Here is a 23,361-nt window from a genome sequence, read left to right as displayed (position 1 = left end):
AATGCTATAATGTCTTAATAGTTCTGTCATAAGTTTGCTTTCTCTCTTTCTAAGAAGGCTTTTTTGTTGTTGAATTTTAAGGAACTGGAAACTGGAATAGTAGACCTGCTTATTCCTTCCCCAAATGCTACAGCTGAAGTAGGCTACAATAGGGATAGGTAAGTTGTCCAGGACTTACTTTTATTGCAGATAGTAGTAGGTGAAAATCCAAGTCTTCTACTGACTGTTTTATACCAAATGATGAGACTTCATGCTTGTCTCCAGTATATTTTTTCCTTCGGGGTGTGTGATTACTTTGTTGTGGAGGCAGGGCATGACTTTAACATGGGCTTGCTGGGTTGCTGATGGCAGAATGCAGTGTCATTGAGATGCCAGGCTTTGTGCTCAGGAGTTCTGCCTCCCTCAACCTCCAGTGTTTTAACAGCTAAAGATAGCAATGGTCTTATTTAGACAGCCCTTGCTGATAAGTGTGCTGGCAGTTACTGTGCTATTCTTTGAGGTGTTTTCCCTTTTACTTCTAACGAAGTAGCATAGAAATAATGCTCTTTTCACTTCTTCTTTGTCTTTCTTCAGGTTTCTCTTTAACCCTTCAGCATGTTTAGATGAGCATCTGATGCAGTTTAAGTTCTTGGGCATTCTCATGGGTGTAGCTATTCGTACGAAAAAGCCATTAGATCTTCATTTGGCTCCAATGGTCTGGAAGCAACTTTGTTGTATCCCACTCATCTTGGAGGATTTGGAGGAGGTAGATCTGCTCTATGTGCAGACCCTCAACAGCATTCTTCACATTGAAGACAGTGGGATTACCGAAGAGAATTTCCATGAGGTAGGATAAGAAAGCTGGTGATTTTAGATTTATTCTGAAAGCAGTTACTTTATCAGTTTGACCTTCATGTCAGTATTTCTATAATTTTAGTCTCCATTCTTGGAATAACAAGTATCTTGTGTGCATTTAGAATAGTCTGTCATCTTACTATATGTAGTTACAGATGACTTGCAATAAAATGCTGCGCTTGGATCACTGGAGTGACTTATGCTTTTCCTGTTTTGCATAACAGATGATTCCTTTAGATTCTTTTGTTGGCCAAAGTGCTGATGGTAAAATGGTTCCCATAATCCCTGGAGGGAACAGTATCCCACTTACCTTTTCAAACAGGAAAGAGTATGTGGAGAGGGCAATTGAGTACAGACTCCATGAAATGGACCGGCAGGTAAGAGCCCCATTGTTAGTGGGAACAGGGGGTGATTTGTGCCTATTTCCATTAGATTTTATTCAATGATAAGAAAAGCTTGGCTGTCTGCGTCTTTCTGGGTCTCTGTGTTTTTTCTTCCCCCACAAACTGTTTTGGCCCTTTGATAAAATGTAGCCTTGTTTTTTCTCAGTAATTGCTCAGATGGCAAAAGAGCATTAGGAATCAGAGGTGGTCTTCCATTTGAGTAGCCCTACTTGAGGAAAAAACCTGCAGTTTTGCATGCTGGGTCCTCTAACTGGAGATGTGAACAGCACAGAGACTGGCTAAAGTCAATATTGTTGACAAACATTTGTTTAACTTGAAACTGTTTCTCTTTTGTTATGAAACAAATCCTGCAAATACTTCGCTGGATGTTTTGGGAAGTGCTCATTGCCTATTTGCATAGGGACCCTTGTGAAAGCAGTTTTCTAATTATAAGGTAAAGATGCCTGTGTGATATTACCTGCATTAGAAAACAGCTTTCTCATCAGAGGTACCAAATCCCATACATCTGAGCTGCAACAAAGTCTTTTTTCTGTTAACAGTTGCTTGGTTTAGCCATCGTTATTTGTGGTGCCAACTTGTAAGTTTTTTTAAATAATTCTGTTTTGGATTAGAACGTGTTCGTTATTGTGCAATTACAATTAAAAATATCTGTGATATTGTCCAGGATTTTGAGAAACAATGCAGCCCTTGCAGGGGCTGTGTGTGAGGAAGGCAGTGCTTGGCAGACATTGGTAATTGTGTCTCTCAATGCCATTTTTCAAGTCACTTGTGTGTTTGGATGGTGCAGGAAGTGGCAGAGTTTACAGTTGCACTTCAAAGATCTCTCCCGTTTTTGGCCAATAGGTGGCTGCTGTCAGGGAAGGAATGTCTTGGATTGTTCCCGTTCCTTTGCTGTCCCTTCTGACTGCCAAGCAGTTGGAGCAGATGGTCTGTGGAATGCCAGAAATATCAGTGGAGGTTCTGAAGAAAGTTGTACGATACAGAGAAGTTGATGAGCAGCATCAGCTGGTGCAGTGGTTCTGGCACACCCTGGAAGAATTTTCAAATGAGGAGAGAGTCCTTTTCATGAGGTTTGTGTCAGGAAGATCTCGATTGCCAGCCAACACAGCTGATATCTCTCAGCGATTCCAAATAATGAAGGTTGATAGGGTAAGACACTGCTATTATTATTATTATTATTTATTATTATTATTACTATTAATTTCCTCTCCAGTATACTCTAATGCTTTGGCACTAGGAGACAATTTCCATAACTGTAAATTTACAGAAAAGGGATGGGGTGGGATGGGGTGGGATGGGGTGGGATGGGATGGGATATGCTCTGAGTTAATAAACTCAGACATTTTGGTTGTGTAGAAGGACATAGGCTTCATGAATTGCATCTTAATTGGTGGAATTGGTGATTGGAGATGAAGAAAAAAACAAGCCTTTGTCTACTGTAACTGTTCCAATCTCTTTTCATTTAGTGATTTTCTTTCTAAGTTTTAATTTTGTTAAGTGGCAATGTATGACTGCTAGTGAACTCTTAATGTTTTAAAACCACTGCAGTGAGTTTATAGATATTGTTTTACATACAGGGTGTATTCATTTGGATTACCTTCGGTTTTGTGCAGTGTAAGCACATTGACTGTGAACAACACGAACCAGAAGCTTCAGTAAATCTCAGCTAATGGGGTTTGTGTGTCACTTTTGGTTAGGTGTGTCTCAGGTTGCCTCATGCTAAGGCACACTGTGGTATGTAATGTGAGCATTGGGATCTTGCAGTGGGCTGCTGAACAGCAGTGTGATCAGCTTTTCAAAAGACTGAATTCACTGGTGGGGTGAATTAGTTGCAGAGTAGCTGCTACAGTGGTTTTGGACATACTTAAGGATGGAATAAATGCTGTAAACAAGGGAGGTCAGTCTGCTTCTTAAAAGGAATTTGAACTAGAATGTGAAAATGATAGAGGCAAGAAGCAGTGAAATGTGTATATGTTGCATTTTTAATTTCATTCACAACTTACCAGTGTTCCACCTTTTATCCATTTCCACAGCCTTACGACAGCTTGCCTACCTCACAGACTTGTTTCTTTCAACTGAGGCTCCCACCTTACTCCAGTCAACTAATCATGGCAGAGCGTTTGCGCTATGCAATCAATAATTGCAGGTCTATAGACATGGACAATTACATGCTCTCCCGGAATGTGGACAATGCAGAGGGCTCAGACACAGATTATTAACATTCTGTGAACAAAATCATATCTTCCTTTTACTACAAATAGTGCCCCAAGTCCAGTTCATCGTTGACATAATTTTACAGTAACCATAGATGTTTTAGGAGCATAAAACCAGATCTTAATAGACAGTGGCCACATTTTAGTTACTCTAAATGTAACAAAAATTAGATGTTTTTATTTTTTTTGTGATTGTAAAAAGAAAAAGGAAAAACAAAACAAAAAATTATGATTGGTAAGTTTTTTTCTCCTTTTTTGGTCACTTTTGATAAGTTTGCATGGAGACATTTTGGTGCATTTTTGTTGGGAATAGCACATTTGTAAGCCCTCCCAGTGAACATGAAGAGGTGTACATTGTGTATAATTGTTCATTAGCCAGGACAGTTTTACATGAATATTCACATATTTATTTTGTTTTAATTTGAATTGCCTGTGCAGGGTTCTTTCTGCAGAGAAAAATAAAGCAAATTCAAGACTTGGTTGCTTGTATGTATTTGTGAACTGTGGTTGGTTTACTTAAGCTTCATACTTCTATATTTTTTCTCATAGATTATAGTCTTACTGTGTTGAGACAGGGTGTGACATGTGAAGCATCTGAAAATGTTTACCCTGCTGGACTGTGCTGTGTGGGCCCTGCTCTGCCTGCTCCTGGCCTGCAGCCCTGGCTGGTCTGCTCTTCATTCCTTATGCTGCAATACAAGTTCATGCTGTGCTTGGTTCCTTCTTGCTTTTGCTCGTCCAGAGTAGTTGTTGACAGTAACAGCATGCTGCCACCTTGATTCAGATTTTGGGCAAAATAATAATAATTTTTAATGGACACATTGATGTAGTTTATTCCTGCTCAGAGTACACAAAATTTAAAATGGAAGGGACAGGGTAATAGTCGAGGCTGTGGATTTTACTCATATTTTTAGTTCTGTCTCATTGTTTTGCAGCTGTAACTATTAAGATCAGCATGGTTTGGCTTATACAGTGATTGATGTTCCTGTTGGGTTAGGACAGCAGTGCTGCACAAGGAGATCTCTCTGCTCTGTGCCTTAGCAAGGTGCTGGGCAGTTGATAATTGCTCATTGTCTCCATGAAGGACGTGGCTGATGCCAAACTCCAAACACTGCTTGGGGCTCAGAGCAGGATGTACCTGGAGGAGGAAAAGGGGAGAGGCTGTTCCCAGGTGAGTCAGGGCTGTTCTGCCCACATTTCCCCCAACCTCTTCCTCCCTCAGCTCCTTGGGAAAAGGCTGTGGGGACTGAGGGCTGCTGAAAATGTTCATTAGTGTACATCAGTTCATTAGTGTTCTCACCAGGGGTAAGGCTGGTCCATCTGAGTGTGGAGTAGAGGGCAGAAATTCCTGCTGTTTTCTCTCATGTCTGTTGTATGTTGGTGAGGATTGACTGGGAAATTTTCTGGTTGTCCAAGACTGAGCTGCAGTATTGCTGACAGTGCTCAGAGGGAGAGCTTGGTAGGCTGTAAAAATGTGCAAATCTGGGTTTATCTGGCCAGGTTCTCTCAGTCAGGGCTATTTGTTGGCTTTTGAAAAAGGAGATAGCTTTGATAAAGACTGCACTGCAATGTGAAACATTTGAGGGAGATCAGGAGTTGAGTCTCAGGGCTCTGAAATCATGCAGACTTGGTTTCCTGCCTCATTGTGTATTAGATTTCTAATTGGACTGAGATGTTCGTGTCCCATCACTGTTTTGTGAGGATGTATAGCCTAAATTGTAGCTTTAGTAGGTAAAAAATACAGTATTTAAATAAATGGGGAAACTGCAGTGTTCTATCCTGTGTTACTGCCTTCTACACCTCATGGATGTGTCTGACTTAGTGGCACTGATTTGTCAGCCTGTTTTAATCAACACAGAAAGTAATAGAACTGTGCCTGAAAATGGCAGTTCTTTGTGGACTGTGCAGTTGGCTTTCTGGATAATGAAGATCTTTTTACAGGCAGTTTACAGTAAAATCAGAGGGGATGTTGATTAAAGGTTTGTGCTCGATTGAACTTCAATGGCTTGGAACTAAAGAAAATTATAGACAAGTTTTCATCCTTCCATAATACCCTAAGTAAAATATCATCATTTTCTATATTTATTTCTATATATAATGAATTTTTAAATTGGATTGTGAAGTAAAAAAAATTCATTATTGATGCTGAAAAAATGTATCAATACAATTGTGTTCAGACTTTACCATGTCATGAACAAGTATATTCATTCAAGAAGGGGAAGAACAAAGTAGTAAGTTAGAGCATTGTTATACAAATAGACAAAGAAACCAAGTAGAGAGTGTTTGATGCCCCTTTTTAGCTCTATAAAAGAAAAGAAAAAACAAACTGAACCACAAACATCACAAAATACCCTGCCCCCCCATCCCCCAGTCCTGGTAGAAAACTGGCAAAAAGGCTTAAGTAATATGTAGACAGATGCAAATGTGCTTTCATATCTTGTAGCTGCTTGAGAATCTGTTCCTGTTATGCGTGCAGACTCGTCTTTCACCACAGAGTGCTGGCAGAGCTGGTGGCACCTGGAGGTCTCTTTGCTTGCTGCAGTGGCTGTAGAAATCCCTACCTTGTTTTGGCTTCTCAGCAGTGTGTGGAACTGATTTACCAAAATATGAATATTGGTCTAGTACCGATACTCAACTGTGATGGACAAAAGACTCTCTAACAATTTAAAGTTAGAAAGGGTATGTTTATTCAGCACTGGGCAGCAGCGTGGGGTAGCCCCCTAATACACACTGCAAAATTACAGGTGATCACAGAGTCTATTTATTGACAAAAGGTTTAAATAAATACATATTCATAATACCAACCCCTCCCATCCCCTGCTTCCTATGGTAATTAGCTTGAATAGCTATTAAGCATGCGTGGTCGGCTTCTTGAATTAAGTCTGGGGTCGTTTTTGTGGGGAGGGGTCTTAGAAGGAGGAAGTAAGGCGAGTCTTCCTCACCCTGACCTTTTCTATTAATGACAATATAAAAGGCTTTTGGGGCAACTCCAGTTTTGCAAAGAATGAGTTTCTGGTTGCAATTGTTCGTGTTCTTTGGACCTAACTACTAGTTTCATCCTTTCCCATTGCAAGCACAGCTGAGCAAACATAAATTGACAGGCAATTAATTATTTAAGTTTCAGGTAACTATCTCAAGCCCAGTTTCTTTTAACTTTTAACTTTTTAAACTAAAATCCTAATTTCTCTAAGATTAGTGTTTCAGAACTGCTGTTGTGTATCCAAGGTATGAGTTGTGTCAACTTCCCAATTTCCACAGCACAGTAAATCTGTTTCAGCTCACCAATGTCCTTTTGCAGCTGTCAGTGCTGCCTGAGGATTGCTGTTTGTCCTGTATGTACTTCCAGTTTTCTTCCTTATCTTGAGGTGCCCAAGGGCCCTACTTGAACATTAGGAATGAGTTAATGAAATACCAGTTTTACAGTGTCATGCTGTTAAATATCCCTAAGTAATGAAGATGCAATAATTTATTTTCCTCATGGGTTTTCTGGGTGAGTTTTTCTTACAGATGCTTGTACTGGTCAAATGTTTCTCTAGAATTGCAGCATTGATTGACTAAGTTGCTGTAATGCTGTGATTTATTTCTTAGCTGAGCCAATTTAGAGAATACCCAAGATATCTGGATCAGTTAACCAGGATCAGAAGGAGAAGTAAGCATATTCAGTTATGTTGAGAGCTGTAAAGTCCTCTTTGGTGTCAAATTTTGTAGTTGGTGGCATAGTATCAAAAGCATGTTAGAAAACGTTTCACTTCCAGGTAGCAGAACAGTGTGCAGAAAAGGGACAGTCTTGTGCTTTGAGATGAAAATAGCTGCTGGTTTTGTACTTTGCAGTGAGAAATGGGTGTTTATATAGAGCTGGTCTGTAGTGTATTCCTAATTTAGCATGTAAAGCTACAGGCTGTTCGTCACAGTCTTGTGGGTTAGTTCTCTGAACTAGCACTTGTTCGTATTGCACTTCCTTTAATGTCAGCTTTATAAAATCACTTGGTGCATCTCACATTATGTAAGTACATCATGCAGAGGGTCTAACTGTGTTTTGTGTGCCTTGAATTTGTGCTTCCCTCATTAAATAAAAAAGTCTGGTAAATTAGCTGCCACTGTCAATCACTGAGGAAGTGCTGGTGGTCCGTACTCTGCTTTTTTTAGAAAGACTTTCAGGGAGTGGTTATTCTCCTTTTTGGATGGAATGACTGTCGGGATAACTCCTTTAACAGAAGTTTGTTAATCACTCTTGCCCTGAAATTGGTGACAATCCTACAGTGGCTACAGTGACTCTGCTGTGGCTTTATGCCCATTACATGAGGAGTTTTGAAAGTGAGGGTCCAGTCTGAACCTTGTGACCCAGTGGGAAGCTCTTCCTTAATGTTTGTGTTCTCAGGTCCCTGTGTGACTCATTCTGCCTCAGTTCACTCTGTGTTTCTTCCATGCAGTCAGTGCACCTTGCCATCAGACTTACTGCACTGTGTCAAACTACTGTTAAACTTCCCTAAAAATCCATAAAATTTCTTGAACTCCATCAAGTTATTTGGCCTCATTAAACACACCACTGCTTCCCTCTTCTAAGTGAGGTGCATCTGCAGCAGGAGAGTGCCAGAATTGCAGTTTTCAGCAGGTCTGGCATTTTGTGACAGCAGTGCAGGGTTTTCCAGTTTCAAGGAACAACAGAGAGCAAATGTTTTTTCCTGAAACACATCCAGGAGGAGATGCACGCCTTTTCCCAGTACACCCTTTACAAAACAACCATTTGTTTGGCCTTGACCAGAACCCTTGGAAGTAGCCACAGTTCATTGCAACCTCAGTGATGCAAAATACCCACACTGATTATTTTGCTGCATTTAAAGCTGAACCAATTTTCTTGATGCTTTTTCAAGCATCAGCTTTTTTTCTGGCTTACTGTCTGGGATCATGTCACCACTTCTGTCTGCCCTCAGCATCACTGAAGGACACTTTGCCCTGACTCTGTCCAGCCCAGCCCGTGTGACATTGCGGCAGAAATCCACATGGAGCGTTTGCAGCGATGCCCCGTGCAGGGTCACTGCCTCCAGCGTGTGGTCACTGATCTGCACACAGTTCTCCAGCTTGAGGCTCCTCAGCTTTGGGCAGTTCTTGAGAAGCTGCAAAATGCAGTCGTCTGTAACATGGCCACATCCAGAGAGGGTCAGAGACAGCAGATTTGGACATCTGAAAGCAGGATGGTGACAGGTGAGACGGGAAAAATAAATCACAGAGCTTGCAGAAACAACGTGCATCAAGAGTAAATGTGAAGGCTGGAAAAATGCCTTCTCTTCATCAGGAGGGGCAAGGAGGCACAGTAGGTGAGCACGCATGTAGATCCTAATGTTCAGCTTAACTAAAGGCAAAGCTTATCTCCTTTGCTTTTTCTGTGATGGCAGCAGCTCCAGCTCAGCTGGCACAGGGCCATGTGGAGGCCTATTTAAGCTGCGGCTGCACCGTATTTTCTTAAGGAGTTGGGTGGTGCTGTGCTTCTTCAGGCACAGACAGTGGAGACCCAGTAGGGAGGAGATCAATTTCAGGATGGAGTGGAAGACAGTAGAGAGAAGACTGCGGTGCAGATGTGCTGAGCATGAGCAAGTAAAGCACTCCCACTCTTGAGGAATTATGGATATATTTTATCTCCTTGGATTTACTGAATAGGTGCCAGCTTCTTCCTGAGGAGTGTTGATTTCTAACCCCACCAAGCTCTTAAACTTCCCTTTGAGTCACTGAAACTGGTAACTATATTGTTATAAACAATGGTGCAGCAAATGAAAAAAAGCTTTTTCTTACTGCCTGAGTAGGCCTGGGGAAGTGCAGGAAAGGCCTGTCCCTTTCCTGGAGTGTTGATGTTGTTCAGGAGCTGTCCCTGTGCAGCAACCTGCAAACCTGTGCTGTGTCTGGCTCCTGGCTCAGCCCCCTCTCAGCATCCACCTGTTCAGCTAAACAGAGCATCACACACAGCTCTGTGTTAATGGTGCTCTCGCGAGACCTCTAGACAGAATTTTTTTTCTAACTCTTTTCTCTTATGAGCAGTTGGAGGAAAAAGCTGGCAGCAAGCAGTCAAGAAAGGCTCTAGCAGAATAAAATTATTTCAAACTCAAGGAGTTTGGGTACATAATTTGTATTTTTCTTTGTACACAGTGCTAGAAATTTTGACTGGGAATGCTTTCAATGGGTTGCAGCCACAAGGGGCAGTATTATCCTTCTAGGAACAGGTGTACTGATGTCTCCTTAATTAATCCAGATTTTTATCAATTGTTCTAGAACATTTACTTCAGCACTTGCAATTTAATCCCTGTTTTGAAGCTGTCTTTCAGTCCTTCAGAAAGGAGAAGAGATTGCACTGCTGCTGGCTTTCACCAAGACACTCTGGCCTGTCACTATCCTATAAGTTGCTGGATTTTTCAGTAGTTGTTCCAGAGCTGAGGGCTGGCTGTGGCAGCGGTGTCAGGGAGGCACTGCCAGGGCCCCTTGGCTCTGCTTTGGGACTGAGCCAGCCCTGGTGTTACCCACACACAGGACTGGCTCTGCCCTGTGAGCCACCTCCTGTCACTGCTCTGCTCCTTCCCCAGAGCTGCCTTTTCATGGCAGCATTTCTCATCCCTCACTGTAGTTTAGAAGAAGCTAGGAGTTTAAACTTCAGTGTAATAGCAATATTTATTTCTTAAACTGAGCTAAAGCTGGCCCTTAGTAACATGTTAATTGAACTTGGTTGGAATGAGGCGTGTTCACTGTTTGAAATCGGAGCTCTGCTCCAGGCACCCCCCAGACACTGCCAGAATGGTGCAGTTCAACTGAGCAACAGTGTGAGATGCAGGAGTGCATTTTCCCATATTAATAACTAATTCTTAGAAAAAAAGAAGGAAAAAGTAGGCTTAAGGAAAATCTATATGAAGTGTACTGTAAAATGAACTCACACTAAAGTAGTAAAGGCAAAGCAGTCACATATTTCATGCTCCATTTCAGGCGGGACTATGGAGTATTTGTAATAACTCTCACTTCACACTTCAATCATCTCAAGGCAATTATTGTACACTCACACCCACAGAACGTACCTGTTGCAAACGTCTAGTAAAAAATCATTGACAGTGTTCTCATGCCTCTTACAGAAGTCTTTCTGGAAACTGTTTTTCATCCAATCCTCAATGTTACACAACTTGACTCTCTCTGAATACCAGCAGATGGATAAGTGTTTTAAAGCAGGTCCCAGGAGAAAATTATCCTTCTTTAGTTCCACTGGAGAATGAAACTTCAACAAAGACCACAGTAAAGGATCCTGGAACACTTCTAGCAACTTGTGACATGTTTTTGCTAGATTTTTCCTGCTGTTTTTGTCCAGGAAAGAGAAGAGATGTAGAAGGCATTCCCGGTTGAGCTGGGTTATATGCATTGCCCAGCAGCAGTGGCAGTCTCTTGGCCTCGTGGAGTAATAGCAGTGCTGGAGGGGGCTCACACTCACCAGGAGGCTGTTGCACATATATGGTTGTGGAATGGGGTTTATTTTTGGCTAACAAATGGTGCAGAAGCTCAGAACAGGGAAAGGAAAAGAACCTTGCATGCAGCTTGTGCTTCCTTTGTCCAAGGGAATGGAATGGGCATGTACAACTTGACTGTCATGAAATGCTTCCTTAAAAGGGATTTTTTTTTTTCTTTCCCTTACAGACTCTGCTGAAGTTTAGCAAAGTTCTTGTGCTGAATTACTGGAGTGGGGTGGGGCTGTAGCTACAGCTGTCAGGCATATCTTTGTCAATGTTTCCCATTCAGGACATCTGGCTTTCTGAGCCACACTTTGGTTTTGCAGTGTACACCATTTCTGGTCTTGTTCACTGATTTTTCTGAGGTTTCATCTTTGGTTCATGGTCAAGGACTGTTACATGGGTAACAGAACTCTCAGAAGCAGTTCTTTAGAAGGAGCTGAAATATTCTCTGGGTGCCTTGAAGCACACACACAGTAAGGCAGTTCAGTTTACAAGCCTCAGAGGTAGGGGCAGTTTCCTGCCCACAGTTACTTGAGGCTGAGCTGTCATTCTACAAACAAAGCTGGCAGTGTCCCCACCTTCTGCAGGAGGGGAGCAATGACACACACACGGGAACAGCAAGCCTATATTTAGTTCCTTGTGGGCTTGTGCTTTTAATACATGTCTTCTATTGGCTCAAGTTTTACAAATTTGGCTGTTCTGGTTTTGTAGGTTTAGTTCTGTTACCATAGAAACCTTTTTTTCCACCCTTTGGTGAAAAAAGGAGATATGAAAGTGGTTTTCCAGGTATAAGTATTTGTTTTACAATAATTGGAGAAAATGTAGCAAAGTTGTTCCTAAATAAAGCTACAAGGGCAGGTTGGAGTGTGTGTGTGTGAACACAGCTGGCATACACACAGAAATGGCAGCTCCTTCTGCTGCATGCTTTTCTTAGTAACTTTCTACTGTATACAGTAAGCTTTGTTTAACAACTGCTGCTCTTTAGAGCTTTATATCCTTTGTCATTTAATCTTGCTGTTCCCTCTCCCCCTTCAGAAACAGCTCTGGTCTGTGCCACAAAATGGACAAGATTTCACATACCAGGTAATGCAGTCAATGGAAAACAGCAGCTTAAAAGGTGTGTCTGCAGGTGTTGTTCCTCCTTCTCATATGAGCATTTACAACTCTCAAGAACTTATCTTTGTTTTTGAGCAGGTTTAAACAGCTGAGATTTCTCAGAGTTATACATACAGGAATACTATTTTAAAAATATTAATTAAAAAACTCCCAAATTAACAACAAAGCAACAATCCAGCAAAGTTGAATGACAAGGATGTCAGGATCTACTCTTGCCAGACAGAGGGGACACACCACAATCTGACATAAAAATTAACAGCAGCAGGATGACAAGGCATTTAAAATGGAATGGCAGGTCCTCTTTGGGGTTAGGTACTAAGTTTGGTAGAGGTGTTACAGAGCTAGGAGCACTGCAATTGCTTCATTTTTTTTCCCCAGAACAAGGTACAGCACTCTGCCACTTCTGTTCAGAGGACTGACACTGATGTTCTGAAAGCCTGTGGAAGGACAAGAGAAGTTTCATTTTCTAAGGAAAGGAGACACTTTAATGGCACATTTTCCATAAACATACTGTGTGATGAAATATAATTCACATTCATCCTGGAAATGCTCCAGAAACACACAAGATGAGCACAGTCAGTAATCCTCACTGAAAATTACACACAAGAGTTTAATGGTAAACAATTACAGCTATGGCACTACAGTACTTGAGAATATCCTAAAGCACGTTGGAATCAGCTGTCAGGGTGCCCATTACCTCATCAGTAAGACACAGACACATCAGTAATGAAACACTGCTGGGGGAACCTCTGAACACCACGTGTTACACTTCCCAATGATTTAGTAAAATCTTCAGAAATGGCCTCCTGCTTTTGATACAAGTCCACTGTCCCTGCCTGTCTCAAACTTTTAAACTCCCCTCTCTTGCTGACATTAAGGAGCTGGACATTTTGCAGTTTTGATTGACATAAATCTTGGCTCCAGTTGTATATGTGGCTAAACAAACACTAATGAAAGGACAATCTTTGATTGGACACATTTTGGTGAAAAAGATGCAAGTCTCTGAACTGTAGAGAGCAGTTGCTGCTTGCAGAGCAGTCTCAAGCAAGAAAAAAAATTCTTGCCAACTAGTGTGTACTATGATGAGCAGTAAGTAGAAAAGAAACATTTGGCTTAAATGAAAGAGATATTCCCCCCCCCACAAGCTAGTAGATAAATATAGGATATACAAGCTAGGTTAAAAAGGTAGTATTAGGCCAGGTGCAGTATATGTTACTGGTTCAGTGCTCAGTTACTTTTTTTTTTTGACACCACACTGAATAGAATACAGTGGATAAGCAAAGTTCTCCACCAGGAAGAGAAATACTTGTGTTGCCACAACAAACTGTTCATACTGTCCATCTGGGTTTGCAGTGGGAGAAAGTTAAATTAGGAAAGGATTTACAATGTTCCAGCAAAGCATATGGCTGAGTCCTGAGCAGCACCTGCTGCAAGGACAGCCTGCTGTGATTGCATCGCGTTCCCCAGCAGCCCCACATGGCCCTGCTGGAGACACCACTGCCCAGGAGCTGTGTGGGACACAGCAAAGGGACTGAAAGAAAATGCTCAAGTGAGAACATAACTCTGACCCAAACAATTGCTGACAAGAAGCTGACTGAAATAAGTGAATGTTGAAGATTACAAATTTGAATTTCTAAAAATGCAGAAAGGCACATTTACATCACTGTTTTGCAAGAACACAGCATACATCTGACTACTGTAAGTTAAAACTGTTGCTGGCCCAGAGAGAGTTGTTTATTTTAAGCTTGGCATTCTCAAAGGCAATCCAGTACAAGCAGCATGCAGAGAAAACACAGCTAGAGGTGGCATCTCGTGCTGCTCCCTGTGAGGAAGGGCAGCAATGTGGTACAGTGCTTTACCTGCCCTGGTTTCTGCTGGTGTAAGGATCAGCAACCTATTCTCGTTGATTAGAAGAAAGGCTCTGCCTGTAAGGAAGGGAAGGTGACAAACCATCTACAGTTTAAAGCAATGACAAGTTCTATTTACTATTCAACTTAAGCAAAAGACAACATCCTTGTAACTGTCACTATATCAAATAATAACTTTGTAGTCTTAACCTGTGTACATATTCAAAATCCATTAGTTACGCTGAACAATTTCTGCACTTTTAGATTAAACCAACTTCTCCCTTTCCTGGTTTAAGATGCTGTGACAAAGTTGTGAAGAGTGGCCCTGTACCAAAGTTGTGACTGTGATTTGTCCTTACCTTGGCCTGTGTACAGCCAGCAGGAGCCCAGGGCACGGCCCTGCTGTGCACTCCCTGTGCCTTTGGCTGCTCTGGGCTCCACTCCAGCCCTCCCGTTTCCTTTGGGGGCATTATCACAGCTGGAGTTCTTGTGTGTTTCACACAACTGCATTTTCTGCTAACACAACTAAGAGCTGCTGCTTTGGTGGTGGGACTCTCCATGAACTGTATTCTCCTCTTACTGAGCTTTCAGGGGCGTGCCCAGCTCCTTGCTTGGCACAGGAGAGCCAGCTAAGACAGACTGGGGGAACAGATCTGAAATGCAGTATTTTTCCAATTTATGTTTTCTATCAGATTCCTGGCTTTTGCTGTATTTTCCTGTCTGTCTTTCCCCTTATAGTACCTGACTTCCACTCATCAGCAGTAGAGCTAAAACTGGTTTGGGTTTTTTTAGCATAGTCTTTCTCCATTATGTAGCCAGGTTTTAGAAACTGCACCATGGCCCCAGTGTTCACCTAGAGACTGAAGAAAAATGCACCCTGGACCAGTGATAAATGCCACAGGAGCTCCCCGAGTTCAGGCTCCCTGAGTCTGCTCCAGTCACAAGCACTTGGCTTGGCACCTCTCCTCTGCGGGCTCTGCTGTGTGACACTGAGCATCCTCTTGAGTTTGCATTTGAACTGGTAACAATTCTAGCAAAGCACCTGCAACATCGTCTACTGCTTCCAAGTGGACTGTAGCCATGGAAGAGAGCTGCATTTAGACCTAAGCCTGTTCTCACAAACCCCAATCCCTGGGGCTAACTCCCACCAGGAACTAAGGGGTTCTACTTAGGATTCTACTGCCAGCAAGTCTCCCCAGCTTTCAAGTACATAAATGATCCTGATCAAATTTTAGGATGACAGTCTAAACCAAGAGATGTCTAATGCAATTTAGGTACAGTTAAAAAACCATAAGATAATTGTTTTAAATCTGAAGGGGGCAGGGGGCAGAGCAAATCTGAGCAGAACTTGAATTAAATTCCAGTATTGATAGAACTGAACCGTTTATTTACAATGAATCCTGAAAGTCACCAGCCTGAATACACACCAATATAGCAGCAATTACCTGGTCTATTTAATGATGCCACATCACCTCTCTTCTGCAGACAAAGGATGATTGGTCAGAGGTCACTGTTTAAGTTTCTTGCATGAGGGAAAATAGTACGTGCAAACAATTTCTTGATATAAAGAGACTAAATAATTTCTACGTAACAGGACTGAGAACAGCACAAAGTTGTATTGCTCTTCATGATCAAAAGCACATTTATCTTGCTTGTAAGGAGGACAGAGTTTCTTTGATGTAAATGTGCCTTTAGAAAGTGAGAACTGAAAAAATTAATATAAAAAAGTCAACTATTTAATGAAACTATATATATAAAAACTGAGTTATCACAACTAAAGCAGCAAATCAAAATCTGCTGAGGTTTTCTGGTATAACTAAAAAAAAGTTAGTTTGTGTCCAAGTTCAGTAAGTCAAATGCTACCATTGACACAACAAAACAAAACCCACAAGAGGAAATTGCAAAGTGCACAATGAAATTAATAAATCTTGGATCAAGTATTTATGGAAAAAATGGAAATGTTTGTCCGGTGGACTTGGTAAGTAAGAATGCAAAGGAGGTATTAAAGTTTCTCTGCTCCAGGCTTGGCTTGGCGCTCCACGTAGAAGAGGATGTAGGCCTTAGCCTTGCCCACAGTCTCCTCGTCCGTCAGGGTCACAGTGCTGTCGTTGAAGTGGAACCAGCGGCCCTCGTGCGCCGCGTACGCCGTGTAGTGGCCAGAGCCAACGCTGTGGGCAGGCAGAGGAACAGGTCAGGACACACTTCCCTGGGGCACCTCACAGCCCTGCACAGCACATGCTTCTCTTTCAAAGCTGTGGGGCTCAAAGTTCTCCAAATTAAAGTTCTATAAGAACACACTCTTGTCCCTTCTACTGTTACTCTCACCAGATCTGGTCAAGGCTGGTAAAAGTTAACAAGACTCCCAGTAACTTTACTTCCAAATATGCACAGCAACAGCCCTAGGGCGTGCCTGTAAGCCTTCACTGCTGTGGCAGGAAAGGCAACAGTGATGATCTCTTTCACCATGCACATCTTTGGGCTGCAGTTGTTCCAAGCGTGCTCACACAGTTCTTGAGCATAAATGCAAATGTACCTTCCAGCATGAATTAGAAGAGGAAAGAATAGTCCTGTTTTGTCGTAAGAATTCCAAAATGAGGCATTAATTTCTGGAAGGTCCCCTGACTCCTCCTCTTGGTTTAGGGTTTCTCATTAACAGAGGCACTAGATTATTTTCATTTCATTTCACACATGTAGTCATTAACCTCAAAGACTTCCAGGAGGCATTCACAGGCCCCACTCTATTTGATCTATCAAAATTAATTCACCTTAGCTCCCTGCCAGTTTATAAACTACAGCTTATTTCCCCCAATTAAAATAGAGGCCCTAGAGAGAAGAAACCCCTTCATAAACTCTGCATGTACCTAAATGGGAGAAGGTGTGTGCCAGGAACACAGGCTGAATCCATGTACTCACCCTGAGCCATGATGCACAACCACAGCCACGAGGTCATACAGGCAGCTCTCTGGGCCACTGTTCTCAGGCTGTGGTAGGAAAAAACAGAAAACTCTTCAAATCTCAGTAGCACCTACTGTAGTTTGTAATAAAAACATACGTCACGGAACAAATTCCTGCAGGAAGCATCAGTAGGTTTTCTTACCTCTAACAAGTAGCATTTCATGTCTAGGCCTCGCAAGGGAAACTCAACATAGGTATCAACCTTGTTTCTCAGATAAGCTGTCCAGTGAAAGCGTTTCAAGTGTAAGCATAGCACCTGTAGGGAGACATTACAAAAGGTGTCTTAGAGCAGGGGGTTGAACTGCTGAACTCGGTGCTGGACACTGCAATAGCCATGGGGAAGGAGAGGTCATGGTTGAACCATTATTTCCTTTCACATTTTGTCACACTGTTATTTCTCATGCTTATACAAACCTTTGGTAGTTTCTGAATCCAGAATTTTTTGGTGGACTTCTGTTTCTTTTTGCATTTGTGACACATGTACAGCTCTGTCTCATCAAGTTCTTCCAGGTCTGTAAAACTGCGAAGACAATCTAGGAATAGCAGATACATCAAGTCATTTTTGTAGCATGAAATACAACAAATACAGTAATAAGGTGCGCTCATCTGCTGCAGCCATTCTAGTTGTATCCATCTGAGCAGCAAAAAAGCAGTGTAATAATGTTTTAGTACAATAACATGTTGTAACATGCAACCTTCCCTGTTCCTGAAAGCAGCTAAAAGTAGTTCGAAAGAAAAAAACAGGCATTCACAAAATCTCCATCCTCCAAACAAGATTCCATCCAACATTCAGCACAACTGCTTTCAAATAAAGATAAATTGCTTTCTAACATAGAATATTCAACTTTTAAAGCTTGTTTGGCTTTAGATACAAAGAGACCAGACACAACAACAGGGTTTTGTTGAATATTTCATGATTTTCAGCAAGTCTCTTCACACATCTGTAAAAACTACCATCCTGTAGAAATCAATGTCTGCAACAGCACTGCTGCCTGATCTGCTGGACTGCGTTGATGTGGTTTAAATGCAGAACCCCCAGGAGCCACCCTCAGTGTGGGCACGGTCCATGCTTCCAAGGACAGAGCCTCAGCAAACACCCACAGGCAACACTGCAGATCAGCGGCTGAGAAGAGTGAAGTACATTAGCAATGCTGTGACTAGAAAGAAAATCCTCACAGGTCCGGGATGATTTCGTCAGGCAATTGCTCTTACCTCGTAGCGTGCACATTGGTCCACTCTCTTGGCTTTTAGTACGTTTATTTCTGAACTGACTTGGAATATCTAGCGAAAGGTCTAGAAAAGCAATGATTTAAAAAACAAATCAGGGCTGAATAGAACAATGCCTGGTCTTTTCAGGCTGAAACTCTGGGTCTGTCATGTGACATCTAAATATGTCAAGCTTCAGATTTACTTTTCTGCTCTAAGTCAGACAGTATTTGGAACACAAGAGGCAGCACCTTACCTAGGAATGGGTCAAACTTTCTAGATTCAGTCCCACATATTAGGCAGTTGACTTCATTTTGAAGAATGCCTCCAAAAATGGCAGTGACAACAGTAGATGCTCCATTTCTAGACAAACCACATCAGAGAAGTACAGTCAGCAGGTTCCCAGCACCTGTCCCATGTTTGGTGCTCCCATCTGCTGATGAACAGGGACTGGGTGCTCCAGGCAGAACTGGCCCTGCAGCTGCCCAGGGACACATAACACCTGTGGTGTCTACACAGCTTCATCTTGGACCTAAGGAAAGGGTGCATTGGGGGGTTCTAAGCAGATGCTCAAACTGTCAGTGTTGTGGTGCAGTTGGGTGGAGCTGTCCCTGATGCTTACAAAGGTCCAGGATTTTAACCCTGTAATTAAGCCTTTATCTGAAAAAAAAAAAAAAAAAATTCTTTCTTCTTAGGTAGGTCAAGCATATTTATGTTTTAACTCTACACCCTTTCTTACATGTGTTTTTGACTTCTTTGAGCAGATTTCTGCACTTCACTGCCAAGGACAGCTTAAGTTGCATTAAGACAGGATAAACAATGTGCAAGATCAGCATTGTTCTCTAAGCTTTCATTTCTCTCCTAAGTAATTTTTTTAGCAGATTATGTAATGGGCCTGCTTCTCATAGTCCAACTTAAAAAACACACAAAAAAAATTTAAGTTATTGTTACGACCCGACACTAAGGCTTGCAGAAACCTGCGTTCCTTGCCTGCACTCCACCTACCTTTTACAGCTCATCTGACTGCTTCCTGAGCAGGAGGAAACAGTTGCTCAAATGCACTGGTGCACAAGAAGAGAGCATTCACAGCCTATTTATTACTTTACTGGAAGCAGTAAAGTACCCTGGCCAGAAGGGCAGCTTACCACATCACTGTGCATTTGAACAGCCCTTCTCAAGACAAATTTACACTAGACAGGTGAACAAAGGTTAAATTCTCCTTGGATTTTGACATTCAAAATATTAACAAAACAGAATTGGTTTAGATTTCAAATAAATGTCAATTCTAAAAATATTTTAAGATTCTTCTGGGGGATTTTTAAGCATCAGCAACACAACATAAATGCAGTAAAGAGCAAAGTCCGAATGCTAGGCTTTCCCTAACAAAGCATCTATAAAACCCTGCATCTCAGGCCTGCTTACTCTGTCCTAATCAGTATAGAAGGGAAAACTCAAACTCAGGTTTTCTGTAGGAAATCAAGGACTTGTGCAGGGTGATCTGACAAGTTTCTTTCCTGAAGCAAATAAAAGGTTTTCTGTCTCTGAGAGTTCCAATCTGAGAGAAAACACAGCTAGGACAGAGGTCAGAAAAAACAGCATTTTAAGAAGTACAGAAAGAGGAGTGAAACATGCAAATTACACCTGTTTCAAGGCACACAGTAGCATGAAAATCAAAATTATGCAGGAAAAATGCACCAACTGTAACTGTCAAGTAATACAAAAGATCATCTGCAGGAAAACTGACTTCAAGTTATAACTGCACTACTCAGTCATTAATCCAGGAGGTCTGCTGACAACTGAAATACCAAAATCCTTGTCCGTCATTTTCACTCCCGCAGCATTCTATCACCCTGAAACAATGGCATTGTCTGGGGAGAAGAGAGAATTCTATGGGGTATAGAAAAATACAGTTTTTTATTTCTGAAAGACTAGTGAATTGAAATGCCTTTACAATTTAGCCTGTATGTTCACTCACACCTATGAAAACTGTTGATCTAAGTAAGACATCTCCTTCTGAAAGGACACAGATCCTACACAATGCTCATCTTTATAACCTGCAGTTTTGCACTGCCTAAAGTTAGAAGCCCAGAAGAAAACTTAAAACAAGTCACCCTGAACCTGAAATTTCAGAGCCACCACATGCAGACCCATGCAAAGGCATGAAGGCTTTGAAGAAATTAAAAACCACTTCTTACATGCAACATTTGTTGCTTGCAGATAGGTTGGAATTTTCTTGCAAGATTACTGAACGTGAAACACCGTTGAAGCCACCCTGGAGTTCCAGGTGTAGATGGTCCAAAAGGTAACGCATAAACTCGTGGGCATCCTGTTGCTGGTATCCCCTTAAGAGAAAAGGAAACAACAACAAAATTGCTTTAGTGGCAACACACAGCAAGCACCAGGGTCACAGGAAAAAAACTTTTGTTTTTTTAATCATAGCATAATCTGAGCAGACTTCCCATATGCACCTGGTACCAAGAAAGTTTACCAAGTATCCTCTGGAAAGGCACAGCAATGTCCTGACAAATTCAGTGATTCTGGTCCTTTGCATCTTATGCTCTCTGCACACCTCTTGTGAGAGTGAAACCTTTAATATACAGTTCAGACAGGAAGAGAAAACAGCAGGGAGCAGCAGACACCTGCCATGTGCTCACAGCCAGGCCTACCAGAGCTGCACCCCTGTGGCCAGGGGCACCCCAGGACTGTGTCTGGCTGAACTACACAGGGCATGGCAGTGGCTTCCCCTCCATCTCCTTTGGTACTGACTATGGCTGAATTGTGCCTCAGCAGAACTGCTTCAAATCTCATTCAGATAGGGCACTATTTGTCCCACTTTGAATCTGCCACAGATTAGGGGTCCATATATTGTAATCTCAAACCTGGTAAAATTCAAAAGAAAGACACCACAAAATCTATTGTTCATGTGGGGCGCAGAGTCAGTATTTCTCAGTGGTTCTCATTCAGTCACTGATCCCACTCAATTTGGCAGGTACAAGTGTTTTTCTGTTTAGTCCCCTCCTTAGAAAAGGCAGGAATTTAGGTTTGTTTGGGACACGTATCTTTCAGCATCAATACGAAGTCTGAAATAATTAGATGAGAGCACCATTTCTTCTAGGACAAGGTCTACAGCCACGCTTGGAGTTGCACACCTTCCCTGCATAACTCATTTTTTCTGAGAGACAGAGGTAATGGGGTATTCAGAGCATCTCTTCAGCACTTGGATTTGGTAGGACAGGGTTCCAGTCTAACATGTGCTGTGCCATCAGCAGCAATGCTGCTCAATCACTATTATTATTTCACCACTAACAAACCTTACCGAAAGGAACAGAGAAGCTATCAGGGTAAAATGTGCCTTTTAAGTTATTTAAGCTAAATCATGCATTAAATTTGACAAACAACTGCTGTGCACTTGTCATTAAGCTGCACACTGAGACAAAGCAGGTCAGGATACATAGTGAAACACTGAAAGTTTTGTGCAGCATTGACATAAGTATGTGCAGGTTATTGTAGGCCTAAGCTATAGAAATCTCTACACAGCAAGAGCTAGCTTCCCCTCCACCTCCTTGTCCATTCTCACAAGCTGTTTCATCAGGCCTACCCTTTTCCATCTCACTACCCCACCTAAGTGCTGGCAGTAACTGTCAGGTAGGAATGACTGGGAGAGAAATAAATGGGTTTTTAATGTGAGTGCTCAGGGGAAGGAAAATCCTGTAAGACTCATGGCAGAGTACCCAGAGGTGAAGAGAAATGCTAAAGGACTCACTGCAACAGAAATATGCAATGTGAGGTTGATGTGCTTAGTGAGGAAGACAGATGCATCCTATCAGAGTATTGCTAGGAGAAAACAGAATAAAAATTTTCACCTTGTAGGATTACAGTAATGCTTTTTTCCATATCAGCTGCTTTAAAATAAATCAAGGAGTCTGTATATAGACACATGGGCAGCACTGCCTACCTTTTACAACTGAAAACCCAGCACACAGAAACTGCTGTGCTTCAACAGGCCACAGTCCTGTACAGCCAAAAATAGGACTTACTGTCCCAAAGTTGCAAAGTAATTACACATCTGTTAAAACAAACTAGCAAAACCAAATGTTGCTTCAAAGCTGCGTGTTAATTGTGCACGCTTTGAAGTCACTAAGGTAACACAGGATTTGCTTACTTTACTGAATACAGATTTCTTTAGTAACCACATAAGCAACCACATTAAACAGACAAAGATTAAATTTATGGAAAGTCTTTGCTTCAGACACCTTTTCAACATGAAATTCTATATAGAACAGCTTGGCACACTCGCTCTGCGACAAATAAACCTCTGGAATTGTTCACATTGTTGGCTGTTCTCCCAGCGCATGTATTTATACTTGCACATAAGCATGCTAATTATAGATGGAAAATTCTTTGGATTTGTTAAGAAGCATAATTATAGATGCAGATCTTTAAAAGGACATAATGATATGGACAATGCACTGTTTAAAATAAATTATGACGTTAAAGCCCTTCAGCAAAAAGCAGAGTTACTCTGACAGTCTGCCTGTGTAACAAAACTGATGTCCATCCACCTGAAGCAATTCAATTCAAGTCCACCCCCAACACTACTTTTCCCAGTGGGAAGAGGATAGGATATAAAGAGGATCAGTTACCAGGAAAATACAGCCCACTATTTATACAGCAGTTAATCAGCAGAACACACATCTTGCAGCTTGGCTTGAGGCTGCAGAACTGCCCTGGCATGCAGCACAACAGCATCCAGGGAGCAGGATGTGCACCGCAGCAGGAGAGCCCAGAGGCTCTGCAGCTGTGCCTGCAGTAACTAGAAATGGCATGCCCTACTCCCTGCTGCACTGAGAGGCAGAGGGGCACAGAGGGCAGCAGCAGCAGCTTCTTCTATAACCCTCCTCAGGGAGAGCAGCACTCACACTCCTTCACAATCTTGTTGGACTAGAACAACTGACCCTGTTTCCAGCTGCTCCTCCCCTGCCCTACCCACTTCAGGCTCCACAAGCACACCCAAAGTCGCTGCTGTGCTGCTAGCAGGCTGCTCTTCCACATGTCCATCTGCCTCCTCTCCATCTCCCAGGAGGGCACAGGACACAACTGGAATTTCACTGTTAGCTTTTACAAGGTTCAAGTAAGCACTGAATAAATTCCAATTTTCTCCCTGGCTCATGTGGGAGTGGAGACCTGTTAAAAGTAGCTGACTCTATTCTCCATTTGATTTTATGAGTTCCCTTATCCATTAAACACGGACATGGTCCCAGAAAACTGGAAATAAAAAGGGACAAGGGAGAACCCAAACAAACTGCACCTT

At 42.1% G+C, this 23,361-nt stretch overlaps 3 protein-coding genes across 10 annotated transcripts in view; 1 reads left to right on the top strand and 2 right to left on the bottom strand.

Moving 5' to 3' along the window:
* Positions 1-3,940, top strand: part of HERC1 (HECT and RLD domain containing E3 ubiquitin protein ligase family member 1) — a 95,780-nt gene extending 91,840 nt beyond the window's left edge. For all 7 annotated transcript variants that reach the window (XM_033071136.2, XM_042779661.1, XM_033071139.2 and 4 more), the window contains 5 exons: positions 82-158; positions 574-826; positions 1,059-1,211; positions 2,082-2,387; positions 3,272-3,940. In XM_033071136.2, coding sequence (XP_032927027.1) covers positions 82-158; positions 574-826; positions 1,059-1,211; positions 2,082-2,387; positions 3,272-3,457 — 975 coding nt within the window. In that variant the 3' untranslated portion in view covers positions 3,458-3,940. The remainder of the gene's footprint in view (positions 1-81; positions 159-573; positions 827-1,058; positions 1,212-2,081; positions 2,388-3,271) is intronic.
* Positions 3,941-6,582: 2,642 nt separating this feature from the next.
* Positions 6,583-12,009, bottom strand: FBXL22 (F-box and leucine rich repeat protein 22). Its single transcript, XM_033070417.1, has 2 exons — positions 10,504-12,009; positions 6,583-8,632 (listed from the first exon to the last, which is right to left on the bottom strand). Exons 1-2 carry the CDS (start codon positions 10,923-10,925, stop codon positions 8,287-8,289), a joined length of 768 nt encoding a protein of 255 aa, XP_032926308.1. The 5' UTR covers positions 10,926-12,009; the 3' UTR covers positions 6,583-8,286.
* A 541-nt stretch (positions 12,010-12,550) lies between these two features.
* The window catches only part of USP3 (ubiquitin specific peptidase 3), a 41,376-nt gene continuing 30,565 nt past the window's right edge, over positions 12,551-23,361 (bottom strand). For both annotated transcript variants that reach the window (XM_033070414.2, XM_033070415.2), the window contains exons 9-15: positions 20,246-20,392; positions 18,307-18,413; positions 18,057-18,137; positions 17,259-17,377; positions 16,987-17,100; positions 16,803-16,870; positions 12,551-16,057 (exon numbers count right to left, since the gene is read on the bottom strand). In XM_033070414.2, the coding sequence (XP_032926305.1) occupies positions 15,892-16,057; positions 16,803-16,870; positions 16,987-17,100; positions 17,259-17,377; positions 18,057-18,137; positions 18,307-18,413; positions 20,246-20,392 (802 nt within the window). In that variant the 3' untranslated portion in view covers positions 12,551-15,891. The remainder of the gene's footprint in view (positions 16,058-16,802; positions 16,871-16,986; positions 17,101-17,258; positions 17,378-18,056; positions 18,138-18,306; positions 18,414-20,245; positions 20,393-23,361) is intronic.

Source organism: Catharus ustulatus, chromosome 12 (assembly GCF_009819885.2).
Source record: "Catharus ustulatus isolate bCatUst1 chromosome 12, bCatUst1.pri.v2, whole genome shotgun sequence".
In the NCBI taxonomy this organism is placed as follows: domain Eukaryota; kingdom Metazoa; phylum Chordata; class Aves; order Passeriformes; family Turdidae; genus Catharus; species Catharus ustulatus.
Note: the sequence above shows the minus strand (reverse complement) of the source record. Positions and strands in the feature narration are given on the sequence as shown.

What these genes read in the sequence shown, in the direction of transcription:
- FBXL22 (XM_033070417.1), bottom strand. Translation starts at nt 10,925, where the DNA reads ATGTGCAACAGCCTCCTGGTGAGTGTGAGCCCCCTCCAGCACTGCTAT. An exon ending in TTACTAGACGTTTGCAACAG is followed by an intron (nt 8,633 to 10,503) that starts GTACGTTCTGTG and finishes TCCTGCTTTCAG; the next exon opens with ATGTCCAAATCTGCTGTCTC.